Consider the following 14,142-nt stretch of genomic DNA (forward strand, 5'->3'; position numbering starts at 1 on the left):
TTTTTTGCTAAATGATTTGTATTGGATTGAGCCTCTATAATCATTACAAAATTATCATAATTTAAATTAAATATAAATAAGATAAATTTTCGATCAGTTGGAGTTTGTGAGAATTAATGTGATTGGTTGAAAGAAAAAGAGAGGGGGCACCGTGTTAAAAAAACCCCATCCCAAGCCTGTTAAAGAGCCCCGGGGGTGGGAGGACACCCAAAACGCTCACTACACATGGTCTAACAATAATAAAAAGATAGCAAGTCGTATCAATAGGGTGTGTATGTTATTTTTTGAGCGTAAATAAAATAACTATTGTGAATAAATCAACTTAATAAGAAAACCAAACACAATTTATACTATTATTGTACAAATTACTTCACAAATAAATCAAAACGCTTGTGGAGTAAGAACTCAATGCTTACTTAAAATCGACTTGTTTGTAAACGAATCACACCAACATTGCTAGGCTTATAAACGATCCGAGTCCAAGTTAAAGTTAGTTGGCTCATTAACTCACTTAAACTAGGTGACTAAATAATAATACTATGACGAACCAAGCTCAAGCTTAAAGTTTCATATCAATAAGATAAAAGAACCAATAAGGCTCAGCTAAATTTCTACATTAGTCGATTGTGAACCACCCTAACTAGCTGACACGACTAGACTTTTAAACAAGCCGAGCCTGAGCCCATCCAAACTCGGCTTGTTTATATAAAACTAGTTAAACTTATGTCCTAAAATGAAACTCATCAATCTTTTCCACTACGTCACTTTTAACCCATATATTATGTTGGTACCGGTTACCCTCCATTTTTATATATTTTTTTAGAAATAATTTGCATGTCCCACATCATCCATCTATTCAACAAATATATTAAACCAATCATGTCTTCAAACTCGATCAAACTTTCATGGAAACCCGGCCAAACTCCACCACCGTAGTCGGCTTCACACTCCTCCCATCGGAGCTCATCCACTACATAATAATCCGACTCTCGTTACCCGATATCTTCCACCTTAAGTCCGTCAACAAGTTAATCACGTCCGTGATCACGGACCATCACTTCCTTCATAATTACAATATCCAATCTAGCTCATCAACGTACCTATTTGTTTACAAGAAAAGATGGCACCGTGATCCCGTAGTGGTTCACGGGTTTACCAAGTCATCTAAACGTTGGTTTAACGTTATGATTGGAGATATATTGAATAAAGTTATTCCCCCCGGTGAGGATCTTTATTTCCTCACAGCGTCTGGGAATTTCTTTTTATTCGCTTTGAATTGTAGTCGGGAAGTTGTTTCGGTCAATCCCATGACGAAAAGTGTACGAAAAGTGCCCCATAGCCCGTTGGGCCCACGTGGCACGTCGTCGTGGAGACGGTCCGGGATTAAGTTGCTTGCGGGCCCACCCGGGTCGGGTCACTTTCGGTTTTTGTTTGCGGAGATGGTTGATGATAGGCCCACTTTGTTCGAGTATGATTCTCGGACGAATAAGTGGAAGTCAACGGTCGCTAGTGAGAGCGTGGCAAATGCGTCACATGTTAATAATAAAGGATCCGGGGATCGTATATTTTTAAGCGCATCAAATGGGCCTAGGAGAAGTGTTGTGATTTCGGTCGGGCCCGATACAATTGGGCCCATGGTTGTACGGCCCGTGTTCTCGGGTGTTGTGGAGGACGGGGAGTTAGCGGTTGGGTTTAGTTGGGGAACCGTGATTAATCGGTTACAAATTTATGGCGACGGGCGGATGTTGATCGTTCGGTCCGGGCCCGAAAGTGTGGAAGATGTGAATCAAGGAATTAGGGTTGTGAAAGTGGTGGAGTTATGGGGGATGGGCCCAAATGGAAGGCAATGGGCCTTTGTGTCAAGGGTTCCAAATGGGCTAATTAATGAAATTAAGAAGCCTTATAGGGTTATGATGGGTTGTTTGGAGGAAAGAGAAGGGACAATTGGGGCTATTTTGATGTCAAATTTTGAGGGTGTTTGGGACATGATTTGGCTTAGCTTTGACTTAGAAAAGTCAAAATGGGCTTTTGAACCTCTTCCTGAATTTAAGATGGCAGGTTCAAACATGGCTGGGGTCACCTTTTCTTCTGGGCTTACTATTTGTTAGACCAAACTTATTTGTGAATTATGTATATTTTTATTTTTTGTTTTTGTATAATATTGTAATTGGTGACCTCAAAACACACTTGTTGGGTTGGTTATTTGTTTGATATTTTGCTTTCACCGATGGGTTGCAAGGCCTAGAGATTGTATGTATCGAGTTTATTAAAACTAAGATTCGTAAAGCTACGAACAAGTTGTTAATTATTCAAGCGAGTTGTTTGTTTTAACGTATGGTTTATTTTTTGTTATGTATTTATGAAGACAAATACAATCCAATTGTTTACTAAGAAATCTAATTGCATATGGGGATCAAGACGAACTGATATAACTCAATGAAACATAAACCTTGTATTTTGGATTGAATAACTGTCATTCTATTATAACCACAAAAATATAACTAAAAAAGACTTCTAAATATCAAAGATTTTGATAAAGTGACCAAAATAACCCTACTCCAAGGCCTATGCAGGGCCGTCTCAACATCCTCGAAGGCCTAAAACTAACTAAAATGTTGAGGACTTTTTATTTTCTTTTCTGTATGCGTATAGCGCTAGAGAGTATACATAAATTATAGAATATGAATGATATGCTATGATAATGAATATGAAGCAATCATCGTTAGCTTGTGACTTATCATTGAGTTACTAATTCTAAAAGAACCATACTTTAAAAATCTCATAATACGTAACTCTTATTTAAGATGAATGCCCTATAAATCTGGAGGCCTAAAGCCATTGTCTCATTTAGCTTACACACTAGACGGCCCTGGGCCTATGTTTTGATAAAGTGAACAAGATGATCTATCACCACCAATTTTAAAACTCAAAAGAGTTACCGAGAGGGGCTCACGTTATGAGCGACATGGGTCGGGCCTAAACGATTTAAATGAGCTAAATAGCCTATGCTCGAATGCTAAATGTTTGAACAAAATTGTTAACATGGTCTAGCATTTGACTATTGACCAATATGAGTATCATACGCATCAGGTAATTTGATAATGAGAAAAACACCTTATCGTAGTGCTTCTTCAAATCCAAATGGTCATCATAAGTATCATGCTTTGACTACAACAAAAGTCAAAGGTGTGTAAAAGGTAAAGTGCTAACCCATACAATCCCCTCAATAAGAAGAAATCAACAAATATTAACATTCAAAACAACAATCTCATATCGATTCCATATCACAAAACAGTCGAAGACATTCCATCATGAAAAGAAAAGCCAAAATCCAACACAATAATAGCAAACATAAACATTCAAAACAAACAGTCTTTTGATTCAACCTTAAAATAGAACAACAAGAACATAAAAAGCTCCAAAAGGAATTCGCTCTTATAACCCGGTCATGTCCTGCACACATGGGGAAACATGATGAGTTTGAGAGAAATAAATCATTAAAAAGTTAAACACACACACACACTCATGTGCATCCCTAAACACAAAAAAGAACATAGGCTTTAATAATGTGTTAAAAAAAATTGAATCCGAATTATCCGAAAATTCGAGTATCCGAAAAATAATATTATATGCATTTTACAAATTATATCACCCAAATATGTTTTCTATTTATTCGCTTGTGTTCATTTAAGTGTTTTCATGTATGTTCATTTATTAAACAAACTAGTGTGAACACAATTATTTATCCGATCAAGTGCTCTTGTTCGTTTAAAGAAAAATGAGCGAACAAGAATGTGCCCTTGTTCGTGTTCGTTCGGTTTGTTTACTGACCTAGCAGTATGGTAGCCTCAACATAGCAGCTTTCACTTTCCAAGTGAAGCACAACTGACAATAATAATAGTAGTAATAAGATCAGCAGGGCCGTCTCCGATAATTTAAATACCTCGGCCGAGCCAAAATAAAAAGGCCCGTATGCCTTAACGAAAATTTTTTACTCGCTAGCGTACATGGATAAAACTTTTATCGATCGATTTATTATAAGCAGAAACCATTCAAACCATTCTGAGCATGTAATAATCTCATAAACCATTGCAAATAACCTTATTTTTAACAACAAAAAACATATATATGTAATATGTATAAAAGAAGTTTGTGCCCCCGAAACTTATGTGCCCCGGCCGATGGTGCGGCTCGCACACCCTCCGAGCCTCCCATGAAGATCAGCAATCATGTTTTCAAACCAATTAAAAGAAGGATGCAACTGTTACCGGTTGTTGAAGTGCTTGACAATGTATATTCCAAAGGCTAAGAGGGAGCACATCACCATAAATTTTCCATGTCTTTTATCTAATAACAATATGTTAAAATTTATTAAAACATTTCACACAATATAATCGGTTAGGATCAAACACTATCAGCATAAGAGCGGTGTTAATTACCAGAACCCTCGTCGTGATCAGGTTCATCATCTGTAAGTGAATACAAGGTGCAAAGTTAACGCAAATACCACCATATATAATAAACCAAGTAATTAAAGGACTTATGTTGTAGGCTGTGATAACTAATTACTAACTTATATAAAACTACACTTTATGTGTCATGCAAATAAACATGAATTAAAGCTAGGAAATAAATAACTGCCTAAAAAAAAGAAGTTACATAAACAGAATGTCGAGCCACCAGCGCATAGCGGAAACTTGAGCTTAGGTGGTCTTGCATGAAATTTGTTTATCAATTGCATGGAACGGATGGGTGACCCGAGATATAACATATGTGATATTTTTTTCTTTGAAGTTTGATTTCTTAACTCTAGTGAGTTCTGCAGGTAGTGTTACATTACATATTGTTTTTGTTTTTTTATGTACATAGGCTAGTGATTGTAACATGTCACATTTACTAATGTAGCTAAATGTGATAATTAAGTAGTGTAATTATATATAATATAGTGTAATTATAGTGTAGTATAATAACAGCATAGTGTAATTACACTGCGATGTAATTACATAATTATACTACTTCTATATATAATTAACTACTTGATTTGCGCAGTTAGCACGTTAATTTAAGTTGCACGTTAACTTTCCCCTACTAATGTATATATCATCCTTTTGAGATTTATGTAGAACAACCAGTACAAGTGAAGAAAGTTGAGGCTAAGATAGTACTCGTTGGACAGATTGGTGAGTTTTCTATATTACCGCTATATCATGTGAAGGGATGTTGTATATAAACACCACCCTCATGGGGTCTATAGGACTCATATAGGCCGCAGATAACTGACAAGTGTACAGAGGTAACAAAGTGAGCATTTTGCCGCCTACACAACCCGTATAACCGAAGCTTTAACAACTCGTATGGAGCTCGACACAGCATAAAACCTATACTAATCGTAAAGGGGCTATAAGGCCAACATAGAATTTGAACTATACGCCTATACGAAGCACCAAAAACTATAATGAAACATCCATTTTAACTTATAACGCATATTGATTCTCTAAGTAGGTTTTCTTATGTTTAGCAACTTTCCATGATTTTGTTTTCATCGCCGCTTGGCCTGCAACAAACCCTATTGTCTCTAAGCCCAACAAGAACGGACACTCGTGTAAGGTCCCACACAAGCGTTATGATCTATAACAACACCTACTATTAATTTGCATTAAAATTTATAACACAATATCCTAACAAATTTATAGGTCACCATGCAAAATGTATAAATCATGGTTTCGTTTATCCCAAATTGAACCATATATAAGATATACCTATAAATTTTTTTGTTAAAGATCTACCAAAATGCATTTAACATAAAAATGAAAATTAAATATTTTAGAACCTGAGTAGACGGGCTCCTCGCCAGGGATGAGAAGTTTGGGATATGGGTGGTAAAACCACATATCATTCGGTCGGATGCTTGGGTCAGCCCAAAACTTTGAAAAAACCCCATTGAATGCGGGTTTGTATACATCAGCCGCTGGTGGTCTTGGTCTCGGTTCTGGTGGGTCGACCATCGTAGTTTGTTTGGGAATGGGAGGGGGGGAACCTGACTATAACGGATTGATTTATTTAGGTAATACAACTACCATGCATCCCTAAGGGGTAAAACATTACCATGCATGTTTAATCTGGTCATGAAGATAAGTAGTGGATGGGCTATAAAATGAGGCGATGTGTTATGTGACGCCCAGTCAATAAAATGAGTTTTTAGTTTTAAAAGTGTAATGGCGTTGTAATCACTCCTTCACCACGTCATCTTTTTTATTTTTTTTATTTAATTTAAACAAATAAAAATCATTAAATTAAATAAATACATTAAAATACACAAAAAAAACCTAAAAAGAAATACCAAACAAAATACTTTCACACTCAACCTACCAAATATTTACTTCAACATCTGATACATCTTCAACCTCCATTCTTCCACCCCAACCTCAACTCTCAAGAATCTCCAACCCCCCCCCCCCCCTTTCGATAAGAGGGTCAATAAAGGTGTGGGGGGGTCCTATTGATTATCGCCCAAAATCATCAAGATTTACCGGCCACTACACATAACCTAACAACCCTTTGATTATTTCAACAGTTCCTATACAAGACATTTTTCTTTTAAGCAAAACTAGCATGTCACGTGTATGTGTTAAAAAACAAATACAAATGTCACATGTTAAACCGCGGAATGTGTTTGAAAGCTTGTTATTAAAAAAAAAACTTTTATGTTAAATCCGAAATCTTATAATAAATAAATATATGAAATATAGTTAATAATAATAATATACTATCTGATTTATTAAAAATAAAAGTAAACCATAAGGGTTATGTGATACTTATACGAAGGAAATGCTTTTATAGTAAAGAGAAGAAAACATAAACATTATATGCAACAAAAATTTGTACACATAAAATGAAAACTATAAAAAATATAAAAATGACACCCATGGGCCTTACAAAGTCCATGAACAAATCAAAATGCTATCCTCACAATTATTTGCTAGCTAAATTATAATGTATGGTTAATCCGTTTTGAAGGATGGTGGTTTTCATTTACTCAAATGGGCTTCAAGTGAGTTGTTTATCTAACTCATATCTTGAAGTTGCTCGGATATTGTTTGAAAATACTCTATTAAATTAAGCCCAATCTAGTTAGTTTGGGTCGTAATGTCGTATAAGTTTTTAACCCGAATTTGAGGCAGTTTACGTTTAGATCCACTCCATGGCTTGTTCGAGTAATAAGTAAAACTAAACGTTATACTAGAATAATATTAGCTCATGGTACCGGTTCAGCTAAAAAAACCCAACACCTGCTTAACCCCAACCATGATGAACCGAACCAAATAACCCGAATACCCGAAACCCAAAACAATAAGCATCCCTACTCATTTAATCAAAAGGACTTGAATATCATGAGTTTATTGCACTAAAATGGCTAGAATAGTAAAGAAAGCAGTTAATATTAATGCCCCAGTCCCCAACTAGTTCAAGGTTACCAGAAATTTACCCAACCAAATAATCAAGTCACGACATGGAATTCTTAAAATATAATTATTCAATGATAATTTATCTTAAAATAAAGTTTTAAAGTTCTTAAACTTCATTATTTGTTATATGGAATTCTTAAATTTTCATTATTTCAATTTATCTAGGTTAATGACATCTAACAATTAAAATACAAATCTTCATAAAAACTGCTAGCCGGTTTACAACATGTTATAGCTTATTAAAATATGAAAGACTAAAATTCCAATGGAGTTAACTAGTTAAGTGATCAAGCTAACCTTTTTAAGTCAAAAGGACCATTTATGAAAGCAAACACTAAAATAAATCCTTAAATCTTTCAAAATTAGAGATCAAATTTATAATTTGCGTCAAACCAAGGACCTCCATACAATTTACTCTTATATGCCATGATGTTACTAGTGGGCTTTGGGCTATTTTGATACAGCTGGTTTGGGAATTGGGCCACTAATCAGAAGACCGAATTTATAAAGATGCTGTTTTATAAGTTTGGATCCTTGGCCCATAGTCATTAAGATTGCTTCGTTTCAGTTTTAATATGGCAGCAGCTAGAGGTCTACAAACCGGGTTCTTTTTGTAAACCGATTCTGGTCCGGATCAACTAAATTAAAACTAGTTTGGTAAACTCAAAAGAATCCTCGAAGGACCAAGTTAATTTTGTCGGGCTGGTTTGGTTTGGACGTTTTGTTATTGGTTGAAAGTCGAAACCAAAATCTATAATCATTTTGTTTCTAGTATAATTATCAATTCGACTCGGTTATAAACATCTTGGTCTTTTGATTAATTCACTTAAGGGCTTGTTAACCATCGGTTTTAGGCCTACAACTTTTTTTCAAACCTATGTAAGTTGGTAAATCCGGTTAGGATTTGGATCAAGTAAAAAAGAAAAAAAAAGCGAAACAAACAATATAATATTTATAAAATAAATTAAAACCAAAAATATAAATTTTAAGGTTTTAATGACCTTGGGGATTGATTATTTCAGTATCATACACACATAACCATAACCGAACTATAAAATCCGGTTATCATTAGTTGAAACCTCAATATCTAAAAAGGCTGAATGTTGCATAAAGTTAAGTTACCCATATAGCACGTCACAAAAATATTAAAATGACATTAGTTATCATAGGTGTGATAAAAATAAATAACAATTCAAGCTATTATTACGCACATGAAAAAGTACTTGTCTGGTCAATTTTTCACACACATTTCAACAAATATATATATATATATATATATATATATATATATATATATATATATATATATATATCACAAATAAATGATAAATGAATATGAAATTTTTAATAATAAAAATATAATAGACCACTTAATTCTACACATTGGATCCTGTTTCTGATAACAGCTTATAATAAAGTGTTGAAAACTTAGGGTGTTAAAGTGATATAAATAAAAGTATGGGGGCCTGTAGATGGTCCCTTAGCAATGGGCTGTCTCACTCACAACACACATAGTTAGATATAACGGTGTGTGTGTAGAACGTGATATTGTGGTCTTGTGTCCGTTTGTCCCAAACACAACATGTTCATTCTAGTAACATGGGTCCCACCTCTCTTTCAACAATATTGTTGTAAAACTTAGTATTTTGGTTTACAAATGTTGTTACTTCTCATTTCTCAACAACATCTTATGAGGCTACGTTTAAGGATGCAGATAAGTTAAGCTATTTGCGACTTGCGAGCTACTTAAGTTTAAATTGATAAAAAAAATAAAAAACTTAAAATTAGTCTAGCTTTTTTTTTAGTCCGAGCCTCAAATAATTGTAGTAAACAGAAAGATTTTGTTGACTATGCAAATATATTAAACTATTTGATTAATGTAATATTTTCAAAGGTTTTTTACAATAATAAAACAAAATAACGGCTGAGTTAAAAGTTTAACGTCAAATAGAATTAATGAAAAATTAACGTTAGAGTCTAAAAGTGTTTCAATTACATAAGTCGAGTTTCATATTATAAGTTTTATGTTATTTTAAATTATAGATTTTAACGTGTTTTTTTATCCTGTTTTGTTTTTGTTTCGATGAGAAAAAAATTTATCTATTTTTTGATGTTAATGTCGAGTGGTAACGTGGATTTTATTTTATTTTATATATTTTATTCTTAATATAATTAAAGTTTTTATATAAAAAAACTTATATATATATATATCTATAAATATTGCAAATCTCAACCCTCGCATGTTCTCCTCCATTGTATTCTAAATGCATAAAAAATTCGATGAGACTCAATTGAAGAAAAATTGTATGATTGACACAATTGAAACATTTTTATAACTTTATTACTATTTTATAAAATATTTTTTATTTTAGGTGTCATTTGCAAGAAATTCCAAAAATAGGTATTATAAATAGGAATTTCTTGTAAATGGCACCTAAAACCTTAAAAACGTTTTCATAAACGCTTATTTTGGGAATTTTCTCTTCATTATTTTGATTTGGTTTTATTGATTAACTAGGTTAATTACCCGTGTACAACACGGGTTTAACAAATTTAATTTTATAAACATTTGAAATATAAATAATAAGAAGTCATGAAAAACAAATTTGAGTATTAAATATAAAACGTACAAACATACATCCCAGTTAAATAATATATATATTTTTTAATAATACATTTATCATAGAACATGCAAAATATTAAATGATCGAACACAAAATAAATGTTTGTTAAAAAATTATGTGTGAATAATAAATTCAATAATGCATAATCAACCAAAGTCTAGAATATTGATTTAGTTGGTCTTCTAAAAATGGAACCGTACTTCGACCCATAAAAGTCGGTGCAAATTTTAGATATGTTTCGGAAGATTTTCTGGGCTTACTTCACATGCATGGGTTTTGCGTTGTTGTTAGGTAGTGCGGGCCTATAAATAAAGTAGCATGAATTCTCTTGGAGATGTTCTTCAAACTTCTTGGGAAAGTAAGGTTTGAACACGATTACTTGAATCTTCATTCCATGAAAGTTTAGCCTAGTTGTGATATTTGAATATTAAACATATAAAAAATGATGTTAAATATTTTATATTTAGTTCCTCTTCAATTTACCAAATTTCGTTAACACGTTTGTTGTTTGTTTTGTCTGTAGTCTCTCAATATAAACAAAAAAAATTTGCTTCATTACGTATTAGAGACATTGATAGAATAATTAATTACATAATTGTTGTGTACGGTAATTAATAAGTTATTACAAAATATGATGATCAATGCAGGATAACAGAAAAATATACTTCGATGGTAAAAACGTTTTACCAAAAGATGCAGAAGAGTTAATCCTATATGTTTTTGTCATCACTTTATGGTATTTATAACATTATAGAATTATGAATCATTTAATGAGTTTATCGGTAATTTGAAAACAGAACAACTATTTTGAGTATGAATCAATCAATTTATTTTTAAAGGATTAATTGTAATTTAAAAATATCCTTAATTTGATTAAAATGTCAAAAATATGCAATTAACATATATACTTGAAATTAAAAATTCAAACATAATATGAGGTGTAATTAGCAATATTTAAATCTTTGTTGAATCTTTTTAATTTAGAGAAGAGTTAATCCTATATGTTTTTGTCATCACTTTATGGTATTTATAACATTATAGAATTATGAATCATTTAATGAGTTTATCGGTAATTTGAAAACAGAACAACTATTTTGAGTATGAATCAATCAATTTATTTTTAAAGGATTAATTGTAATTTAAAAATATCCTTAATTTGATTAAAATGTCAAAAATATGCAATTAACATATATACTTGAAATTAAAAATTCAAACTATGAGGTGTAATTAGCAATATTTAAATCTTTGTTGAATCTTTTTAATTTAGAGAAGAGTTAATCCTATATGTTTTTGTCATCACTTTATGGTATTTATAACATTATAGAATTATGAATCATTTAATGAGTTTATCGGTAATTTGAAAACAGAACAACTATTTTGAGTATGAATCAATCAATTTATTTTTAAAGGATTAATTGTAATTTAAAAATATCCTTAATTTGATTAAAATGTCAAAAATATGCAATTAACATATATACTTGAAATTAAAAATTCAAACATAATATGAGGTGTAATTAGCAATATTTAAATCTTTGTTGAATCTTTTTAATTTAGAGAAGCATAATTATGACGTAAATTACGGAAATAACATAATTAGAAGTTTATGTTTAAATAAGTAAGATATATATGTTTAAATTAGTTGACTCTAATTAATAAGTAAAATTACAAAATACTAAATTATAATATCTATTTATATATGGTATATATTATGTTAATTGGCTCAGGTTGTAACATCCTAAATATTATAACGTTAAATAAAGAAAGTTACGTTTAGTGATTTCGCGTTATTAAGTAAGTAATACCGAGTAAAGAACGGATCATGGACTTGGATTAATTAAGATGGATTAAGGGTAATGGGCCTTAGGTCCATGGGCTTTAAGGGATATAAATACCCTCTTAAACCACCCTTAAACCCTAAACCATCATTCATTTCCATCTAAATCTCTACACACTCAAAAACACACACATACACTACACCTCATACGGCCGAGAGAGAGAGAACGGATTCGAGTCCAAAAATCAAGCCGACCATTATTAGATCTTCGATATACGAGCTAGATACGAGATAACCACGGAAACCGAACACATAAAGGTAAGATTTCGATCTTAAAGTTCATGTTTTTATAGACGGTTTGCCATGAAACTTGAAACGATAATAGATCGGATCTAAACGAAGCGTAAAGTAGCGAACTTGATGCTAGAACGAACCTAATAAACCCATAAACATGTACGGTTCGTTTAAGATAAACCGTAGATCTTGTATTGAACGTTCATGAAATTAAAGGTCCAAACTTTACATGTTTTCGGGTCAAATCTTGTCCAAAAACGACCATAGGAATGATCGCGGGTTAGTCAAATACCATACCCATGGATCTCTTAGTAAAACGATGATGATTTTGGGGGATTAAGATTGAACAGAGGCGCAGCTGGGCAACTTCGCCTGCAAGCTTAACTTCGCTTGCAAGCAAGTTCGCCTAACTGATAACTTCGCTTGTTAACAAGTTCGCCTATGATTAACTTCGCTGGACCCCAAGTTCGCTGTTGTTTAACTTCGCCAAGCTTAACTTCGCCTGAGTTAAGTTCGCTGAATGCTTAATTCGCCTGGTGATAAGTTCGCTTAATGTTAAGTTCGCTCAACACTGAGTTCGCTTAATGTTAAGTTCGCTTAATGTTAAGTTCGCTTAACACTAAGTCCGCTTACAGTAAGTTCGCTTAATGTTAAGTTCGCTTATTGTTAAGTTAACTTAATGATGAGTTCGCTGGAGTTAGCAAATTAGAAAATAAATTAAAAACTTAATGAAAAATGTGTTAAGACAGTTAATGGAAAAATGATGAGTTCGACCCCAGCCAGGGGCTCTGCCCCTTGGACCCTGCTAGGGGCTGCCGCCCCTAGACCCCGCTGCCAGGGGCGCTGCCCCCGGACCCCCGTTCGTTGTGGGTTATATAAAGATAGAAATACAACATGAGTAATAGTAGTTAATTGATACATGTAAATATTATACAGTTAGCTGTGCACAGCTCAAGAAGGGAATAACGATTAACGGAGAGCGTAACAGGATTCAGGTGAGTTTCTAGCCCCACTTCCTTGTTATGTTTTCGGGGCTGTGTGCATACTCGATGTGATAGTTAATACACTTATCTTAAGTGGTAAGTGTATGCCTTGTATGATTTATGTATGATGATTGCTTGACGGTGCGTGAACGATCTTCGGATATTGCATGTACCGTCAGGTGGTAGTTAAGATATGATTGATAAAGTATGATGAAAGATATGATGTATGTATGTATGAATATATGATGTATGCATAATGTATGTATGTTATGATGATGGTACGTGAACGCTCTTCGGAGATTGCACGTATTAAGAAGGAAAGTATGTATGAACAGGTACGGTACAGTTACACGAAACAAAGGGACCAGACCCTTGTAATATCTGTGATGTTAGGAACCAGACCTTTATAATATCTGTGATGTCAGGGACCAGACCCTTATAATATCTGTGATGTCAGGGACCAGACCCTTATAATATCTGTGAGGTTATAGGGCGAAAGGCTCTTTAAAACGTATGATTATGTATGTAAAGAAAGTATGAATATAAGAATGAAAGTATATGCACTTATGTGTGTATGAAAGAAAGTTAAGAGATTAAGTATGAAATGTAAGAAGGTATTGTATGAGTATGTGATTAACTAGAATTCACTCAGCGTAGCTGACTTTTAGTATGCACGCAGGTGAGTAGAATGAGGCAGGTAGCTTGAAGAGGACACATGGCAGAGTTGGACGAAGCTGACATCTGAAGATTTTGCTATGATGTTTTATTTTAAAAGACTATGTTTTGTTTTTAAATGACTATGAATGCTCGATAAGACAAGAATTATGGTTATGGAATGTAATGGTTTGAATGTTTTTAATGTTCCGCGAATGTTTTAATTAACTATGATATTTAGAACTGCGTTTATGAGTAAATCCAACACGAAAGTAGGGCTACCGGTAACGGGGCCTTACAGGTATAGATATGAACCGAGTTTGTAACATATGGGTGGTGGGAGGCGG

General features: G+C 33.2%; 1 protein-coding gene across 1 annotated transcript; it reads left to right on the forward strand.

The window, feature by feature from the left end:
- Positions 1-841: 841 nt before the first annotated feature.
- Positions 842-2,176, forward strand: LOC143567724 (uncharacterized). The gene has a single exon (XM_077054068.1). It carries the CDS (start codon positions 906-908, stop codon positions 2,106-2,108), a length of 1,203 nt encoding a protein of 400 aa, XP_076910183.1. The 5' UTR covers positions 842-905; the 3' UTR covers positions 2,109-2,176.
- The last annotated feature ends 11,966 nt before the right edge of the window (positions 2,177-14,142 follow it).

The sequence above is a fragment of the Bidens hawaiensis genome, unplaced genomic scaffold (assembly GCF_021521415.1).
Source record: "Bidens hawaiensis isolate Kalapana, Puna unplaced genomic scaffold, B.hawaiensis_p1.1 tig00001236_1, whole genome shotgun sequence".
NCBI lineage: Eukaryota > Viridiplantae > Streptophyta > Magnoliopsida > Asterales > Asteraceae > Bidens > Bidens hawaiensis.